The sequence below is a fragment of the Salmo salar genome, chromosome 01 (genome assembly GCF_965601325.2).
Source record: "Salmo salar chromosome 01, fSalSal1, whole genome shotgun sequence".
NCBI lineage: Eukaryota > Metazoa > Chordata > Actinopteri > Salmoniformes > Salmonidae > Salmo > Salmo salar.
Genome location: NC_138291.1, coordinates 89,504,655 through 89,523,740, shown reverse-complemented (window position 1 = coordinate 89,523,740; position 19,086 = coordinate 89,504,655). Strand labels below are relative to the sequence as shown.

Here is a 19,086-nt window from a genome sequence, read left to right as displayed (position 1 = left end):
TTCACCAAACAGGTGGTGTTTGCCCAAAACAGTAAACCAGAGCAACAAGAAAGAGGAAAAGAAAGAGCAGAGGGGAGAGAGTAGAGGAGCGTGTGTAGAGGAGAGAGAGAGTGGGGGAGAGAGTAGGAGAGAGAGAATAGGGGAGAGAGAGTGAGAGTAGGGGAGAGAGAGAGAGTAGGGGAGAGAGAGAGTTGGGGAGAGAGAGAGAGAGAGAGTTGGGGAGAGAGAGAGAGAGAGAGTTGGGGAGAGAGAGAGAGAGAGTTGGGGAGAGAGAGAGAGAGAGTTGGGGAGAGAGAGAGTAGGGGAGAGAGAGAGAGAGAGTAGGGGAGAGAGAGAGAGAGTAGGGGAGAGAGAGAGAGTAGGGGAGAGAGAGAGAGTAGGGGAGAGAGAGAGAGTAGGGGAGAGAGAGAGAGTAGGGGAGAGAGAGAGTGAGTAAGGGAGAGAGAGAGTAGGGGAGAGAGAGTAGGGGAGAGAGAGAGAGAGAGAGAGAGAGAGAGAGAGAGAGAGAGAGAGAGAGAGAGAGTAGAGAGAGAGTAGAGAGAGTGTAGGGTATTACCAGGGGGTGGTGTGAGCTGTATGTTGTGCTTCTGGCAGTATCCCTTGGGTAGGATGGCATGGGAGGAAGCATGGTAGCAGAACCAGTCAGACCCATCACCCGACCCATCTGTGCCATCAATGCCCACCATCAGGTAGCCATCCAACAGCACCTGGGAGATAGAGCGAGAGAGTTACAACAGTTACCTTGCTACTAGACTCCATTTCAAGGTAATCCAAGATGGTGTAGCAGTCGGACGTGTGTTTTGTCTTGTCCCGTGTAAATAATAGTTTTCCTTGTTTTTTTTATATATATATTTCGTATATATTTTAATCTCAATTTCCATCTACGGACTGAATATACTCTCCTGCAACCCGCCTCACCCAATGTGGTACGGATCTGCTATTTTTATACTTTAGAACCGGAACCCCCATCAGAAGCTAGCCAGCTAACTAGCTAGTAGTCAGTTAGCCACTGCTAGGTGTCTTCACTGTTAACTCTGACACCAGCCAGCCTCAGCTCGGTCAATACCTGCCAGTCTGCACAGCGCGATATCAACCCAGAGCATATCAGACTGTTTTTACTCAACCACATCTCCGGATTCCTACAGCAAGCTCTGGACCTTTACACCGGATCATTGCAGCTAGCTAGCTGAAATCCGAGTGGCTACTCCTGGCTAACGTCTCTGTCCCGAAGTAAGCAGCAGTTAGCCTTGAGCTAGCCTCGAGCTAGGCCCATCTCCTGGCTAGCCGAAGAGGTATACCAGCTAATTCTTGGGCTACAATACCTCTTTTGCCAATTGGCCTGAACCCTTTATTGCCATCACGGAGCCCAGCCGATCATCACGACTGGTCTGCCGACGTAATCGTCCGAGGTGGTTTCAACAGGCTTTTCCGTTGTGACGTCACCGAAGATCCATCTGCTGGCCACGGCCCACTAGCTTTCTGAATCACCGTGTCTCCAGCTCGCCTAGCGTAGTAGCGACTACCGAACGTCTCCCTGACTCACCTAATGCTGCTCATTGGACCCTATGATCACTCGGCTACTCATGCCTCTCCCCAATGTCAATATGCCTTGTCTACTGCTGTTTAGGTTAGTTATTGTTTTATTTCACTAAAGAGCCCCCAGCCCCACCCTACATGTCTTAGATAGCTCTTTTGTCGCACCCTCCACACATGCGGAGACCTCACGTGGCTTAACTGGTGCCTCCAGAGACGCAACCGCTCTCATCGTCACTCAATGCCTAGGTTTACCTCCACTGTACTCACATCATGTCTGTAAATGATGCCCTGAATCTATCCTACCACGCCCAGAAATCTGCTCCTTTTATTCTCTGTCCCCAACGCACTAGACAACCAGTTCTTATAGCCTTTAGCCGCACCCTTATCCTATTCCTCCTCTGTTCCTCTGGTGATGTAGAGGTTAACCTAGGCCCTGTAGCCCCCAGCATCGTAAAAGCCTTGGTTTCATGCATGTTAACATCAGATGCCTCCTCACTAAGTTTGTTTTATTCACTGCTTTAGCACGCTCCGCCAACCCAGATGTCCTAGCTGTGTCTGTATCCTGGCTTAGGAAGGCAAATTAAAATTCAGAAATTTCCATCCCCAATTACAACATTTTCCGTCAAGACAGAACTGCTAAAGGGGGCGGAATTGCAATCTACTGTAGAGATAGCCTGCAGAGTTCTGTTATACTATCCAGGTCTATACCCAAACAGTTCGAGCTTCTACTTTTAAAGACCCATCTCTCCAGAAATAAGTCCCTCACTGTTGCCGCTTGTTATAGACCCCCCTCAGCTCCCAGCTGTGCCCTGGACACCATATGTGAATTGATAGCCCCCCATCTATCGTCAGAGTTCGTACTGCTAGGTGACCTAAATTGGGATATGCTTAACACCCCGGACATCCTACAATCAAAGCTAGATGCCCTCAATCTCACACAAATTATCAAGGAACCTACCAGGTACAACCCCAAATCCGTAAAATAAGAGCATCCTCATAGATATCATCCTGATCAACTTGCCCTCTAAATACACCTCTGCTGTTTTCAACCAGGATCTCAGCGATCACTGCCTGCGTCCGTAGTGGGTCCGCAGTCAAACGACCACCCTCATCACTGTCAAACGCTCCCTAAAACACTTCTGCGAGCAGGCCTTTCTAATCGACTTGGCCCGGGTATCCTGGAAGGATATTGACCTCATCCCGTCAGTAGAGGATGCCTGGTTGTTCCTTAAAAGTGCTTTCCTCACCATCTTAAATAAGCATGCCCCTTTCAAAAAATTTACAACTAAGAACAGATACAGCTCCTGATTCAGTCCAGACCTGACTGCCCTTGACCAGCACAAAAACACCCTGTGGCGTACTGCACTAGCTTCGAATAGTCCCCGCGATATGCAACTTTTCAGGGAAGTCAGGAACCAATACACATAGTCAGTTAGGAAAGCAAAGGCTAGCTTTTCAAACAGAAATCTGCATTCTGCAGCACTAATTCCACAAAGTTTTGGGACACTGTAAAGTCCATGGAGAATAAGAGAACATCCTCCCAGCTGCCCACTGCACTGAGACTAGGAAACACTTTCACCACTGATAAATCCACGATAATTGAGAATTTCAATAAGCATTTCTCTACGGCTGGCAATGCTTTCCACCTGGCTATCCCAAACCCAGGCAACAACTCCGCACCCCCCGCAGCAACTGACCGTGTACCTCAGCCACGCTCAAGGTCCTAAACGATATTATAACTGCCATCGATAAAAGACAGTACTGTGCAGCCGTCTTCATCGACCTGGCCAAGGATTTTGACTCTGTCAATCACCGTATTCTTATCGGCAGACTCAACAGCCTTGGTTTCTCTAATGACTGCCTCGCCTGGTTCACTAACTACTTCTCAGATAGAGTTCAGTGTGTCAAATTGGAGGGCCTATTGTCCGGACCACTGGCAGTCTATGGGGGTGCCACAGTGTTCAATTCTCGGGCTGACTCTTTTCTCTGTATATATAAAAAATGTTGCTCTTGCTGCGGGTGATTCTTTGATCCACCTCCAGGCAGACGACACCATTCTATATACATCTGGCCCTTCTTTGGACACTGTGTTACCAAACCTCCGAACGAGCTTCAACACCATACAACACTCCTTCCGTGGCCTCCAACTGCTCTTAAATAATTGTAAAACTAAATGCATGCTCTTCAACCGATCGCTGCCCGCACCTGCCTGCCCGACTAGCATCACTACTCTGGACGGTTCTGACTTAGAATATGTGGACAACTATAAATACCGAGGTGTCTGGCTAGACTGTAAACTCTCCTTTCAGACTCACATTAAGCATCTCCAAAATTAAATCGAGAATCGGCTTCCTATTTCGCAACAAAACCTCCTTCACTCATGCTGCCAAACATACCCTCATAAAACTGACTACCCTACCGATCCTTGACTTTGGCGATGTCATTTACAAAATAGCCTCCAACACTCTACTCAGCAAATTGGATGCAGTCTATCACAGTGCCATCCATTTTGTCACCAAAGCCCCATATACTACCCACCACTGCGACCTGTATGCTCTTGTTGGCTGGCCCTCACTACATATCCATCGCCAAACCCACTGGCTCCAGGTCATCTATAAGTCTTTGCTAGGTAAATCTCCGGCTTATCTCAGCTCACTGGTCACCAAAGCAACACCCACCCGTAGCACGCGCTCCAGCAGGTATATTTCACTGGTCATCCCCAAAGCCAACACCTCCTTTGGCCGCCTTTCCTTCCAGTTCTCTGCTGCCAATGACTGGAACAAATTGCAAAAATCACTGAAGTTGGAGACTTATTTCTCCCTCACTAACTTTAAGCGTCAGCTGTCAGAGCAGCTTACCGATTGCTGCAGCTGTACACAGCCCATCTGTAAATAGCCCATCCAACCAACTACCTTCCTCATCCCCACATTTGTTTTTCTGCTCTTTTGCACACCAGTACTTCTACTTGCACATCCTCATCGGCACATATATCATTCCAGTGTACATTTCTAAATTGTAATTACTTCGCCACTGTTGGCCTATTTATTGTCTTACCTTCTTACTTCATTTGCACACACTATGTACAGATTTTCTATTGTATTGATTGTACGTTTGTATATCCCATGTGTAACTCTGTGTTGTTGTTTTTGTCAAACTGCTTTGCTTTATCTTGGCCAGGTCGCAGTTGTAAATGAGAACTTGTTCTCAACTGGCCTACCTGGTTAAATAAAGGTGAAATAAAAATAAATAAATCAACCAAAAAAAAACAGGTTGAATCACAAGTTTGTTGGACAGAAGAAGCTATTAAAGCACTACACAGCTGATTTAAATAATCAAAGCTTGATAATGAGTTCATTATTTCAATCAGCTGAGTAGTGCTAGGTCAAAAACCAAAACGTGAACCCCTTGGGGTCCCCAGGACCGAATTAGGGAAACCCTGCTTTTAAACAGTTACAGAGTTTAATGGCTACGATACGAGGAAAATGAAGATGGATCAACATTTGAGTTACTCCACAATACTAACCTAAATGACAGAGTGAAAAGGAAAGCCTGTACAGAATAAAAATATTCCAAAACATGCAACCTGTTTGCAATAAGGCACTGAAGTAATAATGCAGAAACTGTGGAAAATAAATTAACTTCATGTCTTGAAAAGAAAGTTATGTTTGGGACAAATCCAACACAACACATTACCGAGTACCACTCTTTATATTTTCAAGCATGGTGGTGGCTGCATCATGTTATGGGTATGCTTGTCATCAGCCAGGACTAGAGAGTTTAAGATACAAATAAATGGAATAGCGCTAAGCACAGGCAAAATCCTTCGGGAAAACCTGGTTCAGTCTGCTTTCCAACAGACACTGGAAGACAAATTCACATTTCAGCAGGACAATAACCTAAAACACAAGGCCAAATCTACAGTGGAGTTGTTTACCAAGACATCATCGAATGTTCCTGAGTGGCTGAGTTACAGTTCTGACTTAAAATCAGCTTTAGAATCTATGACAAGACATGAAAATGACTGTCTCGCAATGATCAATAACCAACTTGTTTTTTAAAGAATGTGCAAATATTGTATAATCCAGGTGTGCAAAGATCTTAGAGACTTACCCAGAAAGACTCACTGCTGTAATCACTGCCAAAGGGCATTCTAACATGCATTGACTCAGGGGGTTGAATAATTATCTAAATCAAGATAGAACACTTTTTTTTTTTTACAACTGAACACTTTTTTACAACTGTTACAACTGAATTTCTTTTTTCAACTGTTATAATCATCTTCCTTTGAAAGCATTTTGTGTAGATCGTTGACAAAAAATTACAATTAAATCAATTTTAATCCCTACTTTAATACACTATAAGTACATTTGTGCAAATACTTCCTCTTCAGCGTAAAATCATATCGCCAATTAGCATTAAAAAAAAAATCCGTTTTTTTTTTAAAGTTATTTTTTATTTTTTATAGATACACCTCTCCTGAATCGACCCACGTCGTCCGATTTCAAAAAGGTTTTACAGGAAAAGCAAATCATTAGATTATGTTAGATGAGTCCATCGTAAAAAGCAGCAACATAGCCATTTTCCGACCAACCACTTGCATCACAAATAACCAAAAAACAGCTAAATGCAGCACTAACCTTTTACAAACTTCATCAGATGACACACCTAGGACATCATGTTATACAATGCATGCATTCTTTTGTTCAATAAAGGTCATATTTATATATAAAAACAGCATTTTACATCGGCGCGTAACGTTGACTATTTTCCCCTCAAATGCGTCCCGGGAAACAGCGCATAATTCCATTTATTACTATTCGAAAACGATTTTTTAAATTTATATTGTCAATCTAACATTTATAGATGAATATCTCTTGAGAACACCTGTCATACCAGATTTTAAATTAACTTTACTGGGTAATCACACTTTGCGATAAAAGGAGATGCGATACACAGAAAATGAGCTAATAAACCGAGCTCGGCGCCATCTTGGAACAATCGCATGTCACATCTCATCTTGTATAATATTGTCAATAATCGCCTACCTTTAGTTGTCTTCATCAGAAAGCACTTCCAGGAATCCCAGGTCCACAACAGATGTATTTTCGGTCGAAAAAGTCCATCATTTATGTTCCATTAGCTTTCTGTTGTTAGCGCGTCTGAATGCTGTATCCAAATACTCTGCCGGGCGCAAATACACAGCCGTTTCGAAATAAAACGTTTTTTTTCCCATTTAGGTTCGTTCAAACATGTCAAACGTTGTAAAACATTAATCTTCAGGGCCTGTAACACCAAGAGAGCCAATAAGATTCGAGGGGGATGATTTCATTGTGTTTCAAACCGTTTACAAAGGTGGGGGTAGACATGGCCGCCGGCGTCATAATGGTGATGGCCCATCCCCTGTGACCAATTTCCAACGTGTCTCATTCACTGAGTTTCGACTGTATAAGGCTCAAACCACTGTGAAAAGACTGGCGACATCTAGTGGAAGCAATAGGAAGTGCTCACTGAACCATTGTTAACGGTGTGATTAATAGGGAAAGATGAGAAGTCGAGTCCACAAATCTGAATTCCACTTCCTGTTTCAATCGGTCTCGGGGTTTTGACTGCCATAGGAGTTCTGTTATACTCACAGACACCATTCAAAGAGTTTTAGAAACTTTAGGGTGTTTTCTATCCATATATAATAAGTATATGCATGTCCTAGCTTCTGAGTTTGATTAGTAGGCCGTTGAAAATGGGAACTAATTTTTTTCAAAATGCGCTGTGGCGCCCCCTATCCTAGGGTATCCTCAAGAGGTTATGACACCTTCAAATGGAGGGTCTAGATACATGCTGCTTTCATTTCTAAACCGTAAAACATATGTTTGAAAATACCCTCGAATAAAAGGTGACATTCTGTTCTTTTACATCATATAAAACATTTAATATCAAGTCCAAAATATTTGGAGTATAGAGCCAAATTAAGTGTACATAGACAATATTAGTTAAAACATCACAGCATTGCAGCCAAGAATGAAAATCCTCTCAATCATTACCTTGTGTATAGTGGCCACACAGATGTTGCCCAGGTTTACAGGGTCGATGGCCTCCAGCTTCATTCCCACCTCAAAGAAGCCTCCTTCCATGTACACAGTCCTGGGCTGTGGGGGAGTCATAGAGAGGCATAACTGTGTTATAAAAGTCCAGTCATGAAATAAGCCATTGTGGCATGCAGAAACACAGCGCTTCTTTTGCAGACTCCTCTGGTGTTAGTCAAACCATCAACAAATGAGCTATAGATAGACATTAATTAATGTGATCAGTCTGTACACTGACCTTCTTAAACAGCATGGGGACGCTGTCACAGTACACCTTACGGAATGTTGGGTGGTCAACATCTGTGGAAAAACGTTTCATATTATCAACATAGAAAACAACCCCCCCCCCCCCCCCCCCACCGTGCACCAGTTGGTTTAATCCCGTACCAGTCGGTTTGATGACGTGGCCCACTTTGCTGGACCAGCCCACTGGGTGCAGAAGGGGACTCCACATGTGGCACCAGACGTCAGAGAGGGGCTCCCCTTTGGCCTCCTGTTCCCCGTCCTCATAGACCAGTCTTAGGCGGCCTCCGGTTACAGTGTCCACCACTGCCAGCCGTGTCCGGCTCACCAGAGTGCGGTCCACCACCTCCACACGCATGCCAGTACGGAACGGACACTTCATACTCTCTGCCAGCTGAGAGGGAGAAAGGAGAAAAAGAGAGAGAGAGGAGGGGGGAGACACATGCAGAGAGAAGGGAAGGCCATTACAGAGACAAGGGGCGGTGGTGGAGAGATGTGGTAATTTGGTTGGTTCTACCACAAAGAAAAAGTATGTCTGACACAAGTGTTACCTTCATATAGAAGTCCACAGGCAAAGTTCTGGCTCCAACCAGTCGGTTCATCAGGTACTCCTTCCAGTCAGAGATGTTCTGGTGCACAGCTAGAAAAGGGACACACAACCAATAGTGTGCATTCGGAAACTATTCAGACCCCTTCAATTTTTCCACGTTTTGTTACGTTACAGTCTTATTCTAAAATTGATTAAATTGTTTGTTTTTTCTCATCTATCTAAACACAATACCCCATAATGAGAAAGCAAAAACTGTTTTTTTTAGAAATGTTTGCAAATTTATAAAATATAAAAAACTGAAATATTACATTAACATAAGTATTCAGACCCTTTACTCAGTACTTTGTTGAAGCACCTTTGGCAGCAATTACAGCCTCGAGTCTTCTTGGGTATGACGCTATAAGCTTGGCACACCTGTATTTGGGGAGTTTCTCCCATTCTTCTCTGTAGATCCTCAAGCTCTGTCAGGTTGGATGGGGAGTGTCGCTGCACAGCTATTTTCAGGTCACTGGCTGGGCCACTCAAGGATATTGAGACTTGTCCCGAAACCACTCCTGCGTTGTCCTGTTGGAAGGTGAACCCTCGCCCCAGTCTGAGGTTCTGAGCGCTCTGGAGCAGGTTTTCATCAAGTTTCCCTCTGTACCTTGCTTCGTTCATCTTTCCCTCGATCCTGACTAGTCTCCCAGTCCCTGCCGCTGAAAAACGTCCCCACAGCATGATACTGCCACCACCATGCTTCACCGTAGGGATGGTGCCAGGTTTCCTCCAGACATGACGCTTGGCATTCAGGCCAAAGAGTTAAATCTTGGTTTCATCAGACCAGAGAATCTTGTTTTCTCAGCTCTAAGCAGAGTCTTGTTGGTTCCAAATTTCTTCCATTTAAGAATGGAGGCCATTGTGTTCTTGGGGACCTTCAATGCTACAGACATTTTTTGGAACCCTTCCCCAGATCTGTGCCTCAACACATTCCTGTCTCTGAGCTCTATGGACAATTCCTTTGACCTCATGGCTTGATTTTTGCTGTGACATGCACTGTCAACTGTGGGACTTTTATAGACAGGTGTGCCTATCCAAATCATGTCAAATCAAACTTTATTTGTCATGTGCCGAACACAACAGACCTTACCGTGAAATGCTTACTTACACGCCCTTAACCAACAATGCAGTTCAAGAAAGAGTTCAGTTTATTTGGTAAATATTTTCTTAAGTAAAAAAATAATAAAAAGTAAAACGATAAAATAACGAGGCTATATACAGGGGGTACCGGTACAGAGTCAATGTGCTGGGGGTACAGGTAAGTTAATTGTACACGTAGGTACTGGTAAAAATGACTATGCATAGATATGTGAATAGTCCGGGTAGCCATTTGATTAATTGTTCAGCAGTCTCATGGCTTGGGGGTAGAAGCTGTTACGGAGCCCTTTGGTCCTAGACTTGGCACTCCGGTACTGCTTGCCATGCAGTAGCAGAGAGAACATTCTATGACTTGGGTGACTGGAGTCTTTGACAATTTTTTGGACACCGACTAGTATATAGGTCCTGGATGGCAGGAACTGGGCCCCAGTGATGTACTGGGATGTATGCACTACCCTCTTTAGACTCCAGTCACCCTAGTCATAGAATGTTCTCTCTGCTACCGTTTTTCAGCGCCTTCAAGGTCAGATAATGAGCAGTTGCCATACCAGCCCGTGATGCAACCGGTCAGGTCATGCTCCTGATGGTGGAGCTGTAGAACTTTGAGGATCTGGGGACCCATGACAAATCTTTTCAGTCTCCTGAGGTGGGAAAATGTGTTGTCGTGCCCCCTTCACAACTGTCTTGGTGTGTTTGGACCATGATAGTTTGTTGGTGATGTGGACACTAAGGAACTTGAAACTCTCAACCAGCTCCACTACAGCCCCGTCAATGTTAATGAGGGCCTGTTCGGCCCAACTTTTCCTGTAGACCACAATCAGCTCCTTTGTCTTTCTCACATTGAGGGAGAGGTTGTTGTCCTGGCACCACACTGCCAGGTCTCTGACCTCCTCCCTATAGGCTGTCTCATCGTTGTCGGTAATCAGGCCTACCACTGTTGTCGTCAGCAAACTTAATGATGTTGTTGGAGTCGTGTTTGGTCACACAGTCGTGGGTAAACAGAGAGTACAGGACTAAGCATGCACCCTTGAGGGGCTCCAGTGTTGAGGGTCAGCGTGGCAGACGTGTACCTGTACCACTTGGGGGCAGCCCGTCAGGAAGTCAAGTATCCAGTTGCAGAGGGAGGTATTAAGTCCCAGGGTCCTTAGCTCAGTGATGAGCTCTGTGGGCACTATGGTGTTGAACGCAATCAATTGAATTAACCACATGTGGACTCCAATCAAGTTTGAGAAACATCTAGATGGAAACAGGATGCACCTGAGCTCAATTTCGAGTCTCATAGCTTTTTGTTTCGAGTAGCATTACTTTTTATAAAAAAAAAAAAAAAAATGTATACATATTTTTATTGGCAATATAAAGAAACACAAATTACAACTTGAACAGGTACATCCTTTTATCCCCTTATACTTACTGAAACACCTCCCCTTAACAAAAGCAGCATACATATACAAATTAAATAAAACGTACAATTGGAAATAATAAATATACGCACATATGTATACATACAGTACCAGTCAAAAATTGACACCTACTCATTCAGGGGTTTTTATTTATTTTTACTATTTTCTACATTGTAGAATAATAGAAAACATCAAAACTATGAAAAAAACATGGAATCATGTAGTAACCAACAAAAGTGTTAAACAAATCAAAATATATTTTTGATTCTTAATTCAAAGTAGCCATCCTTTGCCTTTAAATTGTTTAACTTGGGTCAAAAGTTTAGGGTAGCCTTTCACAAGCTTCCCACAATAAGTTGGGTGAATTTTGGCCCATTCCTCCTGACAGAGCTGGTGTAAAAGGAGTCAGGTTTGTAGGCCTCCTTGCACGCACACACTTTTTCAGTTCTGCCCACACATTTTCTATAGGATTGAGGTCATGGCTTTGTGATGGCCACTCCAATACTTTGACTCTTTGTTGTCATTATATTCACACCTCAATAGGAAAAACCAGACGGCGACAGACGTAAAGGCAGTGGGGTTGATGGGAAAACGTTCATTTTCCTGAAAGTTCAATTTGTAACCTGAGAATGATCCAAATGTTTTTAAAATATGCATTATGTTTTCGACAGAGTTCACAGGGTTAGTGATATATAATAGTAGATAATCTGCGTACTGTGACACTTTGTGTTCTTCACCAGCTCGGTGGATTCCAGTGAATCATTTTAAGGCCAAGGAAAGCAGTTCTATTGCAAGTGCAAAAAGGAGTGTGGACATAGGGCACCCTTGACGGGTCCCTCTGGAGAGGCGAAAGTATTTGAATGTTGAGAGTTGGTGTGTACGCTAGCCGTAGGAGCAGAATAGAGCAGACGTATCCATGAGATGAAATTGGACCCAAAACCAAATCTTATCAAAACTGAAATAAATAATCCCACTCCACCAGGTCGAAAGCATCAAGAGAAACAACAATTTGGGGGTCTGGAGAGAGAAGGAGAGATTATAAATGTTCAAAAGACGACGTACATTGGAAAACAGTTGTCGCCCTTTGATGAAACCCATTTGATCATCAGATATGACATCCTGGAGGCAGGGTTCCAACCGGCATGCTAGAACCTTAGCTAATAGTTTAACATCAGAGCTCAAAAGTGAAATGATCTTTATCTTTGAGTATAAGTAATATGGAGGCTTGAGTTAGCGTTGTGGGGAGAGAGCCCTGTGATAACGAGTCGGTGAACACATCTAATAGTAATGGGGCGAGTTGATCTGCGAATTATTTTGAATAATCGATTGGGAAGCCATCAGGGCCTGGGGCCTTGCCACTTTGCATTAACTTTAGACCCTTTGTTATCTCATCGAGATATTGAGGGTTGTCCAGAACTTCACTGATGTCCTTACTAAATGAATGGAATATCCAATTTATTTAAAAAGTTGTCCATAGCCGTAATATCTGATGGGGTTTCGGATTTGTAGAGGTTAGAATAAAATGACACAAAACTTGAATAAAATATTAGAGGATCACTTGTAAGATTACAGGAAGAGTTATATAACTGAGATGCTGACTGGCGTTTAAGTTGGTGTGCCAAAAGGCGGCTGGCCTTGTCACCATATTCGTAGTACGTCCCCTTTGTTTGTTGCAACAGAAACTCTGCTTTATCAGTGGAAAGCAGATTAAATTCACTTTGAAGTTTTATCCTCTCTGCGTATAATTCAGGGGATGGTGAAGTTTAATACTGGCGGTCTATTGCCAGGATTGAGTCCAGCAGTTCTTGACGTTTCAGTTGTTTGTTTGACATAATGAGCATTATAAGAAATGATCTTTCCCCGTAATACAGCTTTGAAAGTCTCCCAAAGAAGAGAGGATGAGGTGTTGTTATTTGTATTCCTTTGAATGAATACATTTATGTTGGTTGAAATAAAAAGTTACAGAATTCTTTGTTAGACAATAGGGCCGTGTTAAATCTCCAAGTCAACTGTTTTTTGCGTTCGGAGTAAGAGCTAAGTCCAGAATGTGGGAGGGAATGGTCCGAAATTACTATAGCAGAATATTCTGTAGTTTTAACTGAGGGGAGAAGGGCGCTAAAAAAAAATGTAGTCTATGGGTGAGTAGGCTTGATAAACATGAGAAAAGTAGAAGTCTTTTGTGACCGGGTGGAGGAAGCGCCATGGATAAACACAACCCATTTGGGTCGTGAATGTAGAAAGAGCTTTTGCCATCCTGGAAGGAGTAACAGTTCTGGGATTAGACCGGTCGAGTCATGGTTCAATAACATAGTTAAAGACCCCGCCGAAGATGAGGCAGTGGGTGTCAAGATTAGGGAGAGAGGCTAAAAGAGATGTCTTAAATCTAGTGTCATCCCAGTTAGGGGCGTAAACATTTGTAAGTACTACAGGGGTCTGGAAGAGTGTCCACTAACTATTGTATAATGTCCTCCAAGATCTGAAATGATCTGAGAGGGTGAAAACTGTGCTCGTTTGTGAATCACTATTGCGACTTCCCTGGCTTTGCCGTTAAAATTAGAATGGAAAAACCAGTCCAAACCATGCTTTACGCAATCTAGTATGGTTGTTAACACATATTGCATTTCTTCAAGAAACGCACCTATCAGTATTCAGATGTGAAAATACTCTGGAGCTCTTAATTTGCCCTCCACAACCTGCGAATGTTCCATGTCACCAGTCTGACTGGAAGCCCCAAAATACCATCCTGACTTGTTGTTGAACTAGACATGAACCCTTATAAGAGGAGAAGTCAAATGAAGAAAAATGAGGAAGAGAGATTGAGAGAGAAGCTACATGAAAAAAATAAAATAATAAATAAATAAACTAAAATCCTTTAGAGAAACAGAGCACAAGAATCTTTGGATATTGCCAACATAACCCACCCACTCTCAACATCCCCAACATACACTAAAATACAAGTGATAGTACAACACTTCCACAAAATGTGGAAGAAGTCAAGGGGTCTGAATGCACTGTATTTATCCACTAGCAAAACATTTAATAAACCCACTTTTTTTTGTAAGTGTAATCAAATTGTTGCACTTCTTCAGATACTGCTTAAAAAAAGGGATCTCATTACCCACAATTTTTTTACAGAAATGTTAACTAAAACTTTTAGACCTATAGTACTCTATACCTGTGGAGGTCACTCACCCTGTGGTGGCACCAGCAGCTTGCCGGTCATGGCACACCATCCGATGGGGTACATGTCTCCAGAACCCAGGCTGCACCAGAAGTCCTGGCTGCTGTCCTCCTCAAAGCCCTCGTACCTCAACCGAGCTTTATAGCCTGGAAAACAGAGGGAGGAAGAGGTAAACTAACATGCAGTCCATAACAACAACAACAACAAAATTGTTTGATGTCTCAGGATGCCTCCTAAATTGAACCTTGATCCCTGTGTAGTGCACTATATAGGGAATTGGGTGACATTTTTAGATGTCCCATCAATCAGTTTCAGAGTATTTGGCTGACCTGCAAGTTGGATGATGCTGGCGATCCAATACACTTTACTGGGCAGGATGGCACTAGTGTTCAGGACCTCTACCTTTAACCTCACTGTGATGTCATCCCACTGGGCACAGAGCGGCGCCTGCAGGGGTGGAATGGAGGGGAACAGCGGCAACGTTGCTTCACCAGTAGAATAAAGAAAGCAATTTATTGCTACGCAACTTTAAAATGAAATAGGATAGTATTTTAATAAGTGCAAAGGAAGACTTGCATGTCTGAAGCAGGCCACTGAAGCAGCAAGAGAGCCTGCCTTCTCCAGGTAAGCACCCCAGTCAAAGTTTCCTGTTGCTGCAGCTATATGACAAGGGGAAAAGGGAGAACTAACACAGGTCTGTCTCAGAAAGGAACTAAATGTTTCCCCTCTTGTAACTTACATATAATGATTGAGAGGATTCTTCTTCCTGGCTGCAATGGTGTGATGTTTTAACTAATATTGTCAATGTACACTTAATTCTGGCAGCTTCATTAAATAGTACCCGCAAAACACCAGTTTCAACGTCAACAGTGAAGAGGTGACTCCGGGATGCTGGCCTTCTAGGCAGAGTTCCTCTGTCCAGTGTCTGTGTTCTTTTGCCCATCTTAATCTTTTCTTTTTAATTGGCCAGTCTGAGATATGGCTTTTTCTTTGCAACTCTGCCTAGAAGGACAACATCCTGGAGTCTCCTTTTCACTCTTGATGTTGAGACTGGTGTTTTGTGGGTACTATTTAATGAAGCTGCCAGTTGAGGACTTGTGAGGCGTCTGTTTCTCAAACTAGACACTCTAATGTACTTGTCCTCTTTCTCAGTTGTGCACCGGGGCCTCCCACTCCTCTTTCTATTCTGGTTAGAGACAGTTTGCGCTGTTCTGTGAAGGGAGTAGTACACAGCGGTGTATGAGATCTTCAGTTTCTTGGCAATTTCTCGCATGGAATAGCCTTCATTTCTCAGCACAAGAATAGACTGACGTGTTTCAGAAGAAAGTTCTTTGTTTCTGGCCATTTTGAGTCTGTAATCGAATTCACAAATGCTGATGCCCCAGATACTCAACTAGTCTAAAGAAGGCCAGTTTTATTGCTTAGCACAGTTTTCAGCTGTGCTAACATAATTGTAAAGGGGTTTTCTAATGATCAATTAACCTTTTAAAATGATAAGCTTGGATTAGCTAACACAACATGCCATTGGAACACAGGAGTGATGGTTGCTGATAATGGGCCTCTGTACACCTATGTAGATATTCCATAATAAAAAAATAATAATAATAATAAAAAAATATTTAAAAAAGCCATTTCCAGCTACAATAGTCATTTACAACATTAACAATGTCTACACTGTATTTCTGATCAAGTGTATGTTTTTAATGGACAAAACAATTTGCTTTTCTTTGAAAAGCAAGGATATTTCTAAGTGACCCCAAACTTTTGAACGGTAGTGTGATATATATATATATATATAAAATACTCAAGGAATAACGTGTACACACACACTCACACATTATTCTCAGTATTATTTATTTGTATTTATTTTCTCCTCCTATAAAAAAAAAACTGTCATATTGTTCTTTAGTCGTAGTGTTCTTAGTTTAAATGTGTGTTGCCGTTCCTGTCCATTAGTGTTGTGTATTTTGTCATGTTCTATGTTGTGTGGACCCCAAGAAGAATAGCTGCTGCCTCTTCAACAGCTAATGGGGACTTTCTCACTCATAATCTTTCACGATTCATTCATGATTATCCGTAATCATACATTATTTACCCTTCATTTCTATTGGGCACAACATAATCCAAAGCAAACTGCAAATGGGCTCCCGAGTTGCGCAGCGTTCTAAGGCACTGCAACTCAGTGCAAGATGCATCACTACAGACCCTGGTTCGATTCCAGGCTGTATCACAACCATCCGTGATTGGGAGTCCCATAGAGCAGCATTCAATTGGCCCAGCGTCGCACGGGTTAGGCCGTCATTGTAAATTAGAATTTGTTCTTAACTGACTTGCCTGGTTAAATAAAGGTTAAACAATCCAACAAGTTTGCAGATACACAAGCTTGATGAAGTCATTGTGTGCTAGGAATATGGAACCAAATCTTAAACCTTTCACTACTTTATTACACTATAAATGAAATTGTCAAAATACTTATAACACCTTCAAAATGGGGAGACTAGATACATAAAGTGCTTTCATTTCTAAACCGCAAAACAGATATGACAATGTCGCCTCATATGAAACATTTTCTCTCAAATCCAAAATGCTGAAGTATAGAGCCAAATTAAAAGTTTGGCTTTTCCACTACCCCAGCAATGGAAAAGCCCTCCAAGTGGTCTCACCATCCTGTCCAGTAGAGCTGGAGCTGTTGTCCTGACTGCTTCCCAGAGAAGCAATCATGTTCCCCATCTGGGTGGACCAGGCAGTCTTAATCAGCACCTTGGCCTTCTTGGTGGGAGGCTTTCCCTGGAGAAAATAAAACATTGAGTGAAGACAAGGGTGATGCTATATAAAAGGCTTTATAAAAGGCTATACAGTATAAAGTCTATAAACATCTAGCCTCACCACCTGTAACACACAGAAAGATATTCTCTCTCACCTGAAGTCGTGCCAGGATAGAGGACTTCTTGCAGTTGGAGGAGTAGGCTCTGGAGCAGGAGACGCTGCAGAAACGCTTGGTCTTGGAATAGAAGGTGTCTCTGGTCCCGCTGAAGCCACACATCTCACACACCACTGTGTAGGGAAGAGGATGAGAATATGTTACAGAAAGGATCGGTGGTTTTGGTGATCCATGATGAGTATCCTTGCCTGGAATTTTATATTAGCAGGCTGACTAATTCACTTTATATCAACAGGCTAACTAATTCACTTTATATCAACAGGCTAACTAATTCACTTTATATCAACAGGCTAACTAATTCACTTTATATCAACAGGCTAACTAATTCACTTTATATCAACAGGCTAACTAATTCACTTTATATCAACAGGCTAACTAATTCACTTGATATCAACAGGCTAACTAATTCACTTTATATCAACAGGCTAACTAATTCACTTTATATCAACAGGCTAACTAATTCACTTTATATCAACAGGCTAACTAATTCACTTTATATCAACAGGCTAACTAATTCACTTTATATCAACAGGCTAACTAATTCACTTTATATCAACAGGCTAACTAATTCACTTTATATCAACAGGCTAACTAATTCACTTGATATCAACAGGCTAACTAATTCACTTGATATCAACAGGCTAACTAATTCACTTTATATCAACAGGCTAACACAGTCTTTCCTCACCCGGTCCGTCATCTATAGTGAGAGCAGAGTAGTAATCTCCAAAAGAATCATCCATCTCATCTTCATCATCTTCATCTTCGTCGTCATCTTCATCGTCATCCTCTGCGTCAGTGTCATCCGACTGCAGAGGGCCCCCCTCAACATCCTCCTTTCAGAGAGAGGAACAAGGTTGGGTAAGAGAGAGGGTCATGTATGATTTGAACTATTCTGAAACATGGAACTGTGCTTTAGCTATTAAATATACTGTCTTTAACATCACAGATTATCAACCTTATGTTATAAATCTATCAAGCTACCGCTTGTTTACTAAAGTATGGTATTGCGCTGTTTTTTCCTCAATGTCAGGTGGACACTGACACACAACACTAACGGTCACAGACTCACAGTGTCATATTCCTGTGGTTCTACAGGGACGCCACGTCTCTGAGCTTTGGGGGTGCACACGCTGCAGCCGAAGCCCTCACAGGAGGTGCAGGGGGGCCGTATGAACACTGTGGGGACAGCCCCATACTTCAGCTTCAGCTGTCCTTTGGCAGCGAGAGCCTTGAGGACGGGGTAGGGCTTGTTTTCAAAACACTCCTTACCGAAGTGTTCACAGCAAAGCTGGGAGTTCGGCGAGGCGGTCCAGTTGCTCCGTGTCCGCTGGACCTGCTTCTCCCATTTGTGAAACTCCTCTGTGTCATTGTTGGGGAAATTGTACAGAGTAACACCATCGTCCCACGACTTGCCACACCCATATGCCACACAGCGGTCAGGCATCGTCTTCTGGCACGTGATTGGACTGTTTTGAGAATGATGTCAGGCAGTTCAAGTCTAGAGTCAGGGCTTCCTTCTTGTTGTCTCGTGTGATGTCATACCACTGCTCCTGGGGCTGCACTCTGTAACCAAAGGGGCAAGATTGAATTTGACATCACATTATTGGTTAAAAGGGGACCTGTGCTCCTTGCATCAGAAGTGTATTCTATACTTTAAACAAAATCTTCATGTCTTCTCTAATATCGAACATAACAGTGCTGATTGCACATCCAGTGGCATTCAACAATTAACACATTAGTTTGCTACCTTGCTAGCTAGCAGGCTAACAGAGTATTAGTGCAGTAACCTCGCTATGCGTTTCCCCGAATCTATTCTACCATTCACCAACACTGTAAAAGCAATCTTAACTTTCGTTTATTAGTATTCTAGCAATGTACACTTGAATCCCTTCGCTTAAAAGGAACTTTGCAAAATCAGCCTCAGTAACACGTTAGTCACCTACCGCTTCTTCGTGTTTATTCCTGTGAAAGGAATTCTGGGAGTTGTAGTTTTCAGCTGCTTCAGGCATGCAGCTGCG

The 19,086-nt window shown here is 42.9% G+C and overlaps 1 protein-coding gene across 2 annotated transcripts in view; it reads right to left on the bottom strand.

Moving 5' to 3' along the window:
* The window catches only part of l3mbtl2 (L3MBTL histone methyl-lysine binding protein 2), a 21,202-nt gene extending 2,116 nt beyond the window's left edge, over window positions 1-19,086 (bottom strand). The window contains exons 1-13 of one of the 2 annotated variants that reach the window (XM_014208001.3): window positions 19,012-19,086; window positions 18,138-18,631; window positions 17,754-17,901; window positions 17,045-17,178; window positions 16,788-16,911; window positions 14,701-14,783; window positions 14,454-14,571; window positions 14,136-14,270; window positions 8,411-8,499; window positions 8,004-8,253; window positions 7,855-7,916; window positions 7,575-7,679; window positions 557-707 (exon numbers count right to left, since the gene is read on the bottom strand). In XM_014208001.3, the coding sequence (XP_014063476.3) occupies window positions 557-707; window positions 7,575-7,679; window positions 7,855-7,916; window positions 8,004-8,253; window positions 8,411-8,499; window positions 14,136-14,270; window positions 14,454-14,571; window positions 14,701-14,783; window positions 16,788-16,911; window positions 17,045-17,178; window positions 17,754-17,901; window positions 18,138-18,512 (1,774 nt within the window). In that variant the 5' untranslated portion in view covers window positions 18,513-18,631; window positions 19,012-19,086. Of the gene's footprint in view, window positions 1-556; window positions 708-7,574; window positions 7,680-7,854; window positions 7,917-8,003; window positions 8,254-8,410; window positions 8,500-14,135; window positions 14,271-14,453; window positions 14,572-14,700; window positions 14,784-16,787; window positions 16,912-17,044; window positions 17,179-17,753; window positions 17,902-18,137; window positions 18,632-19,011 lie in introns of those variants that run through there. The other variant, XM_014208020.3, reaches the window with a different exon arrangement.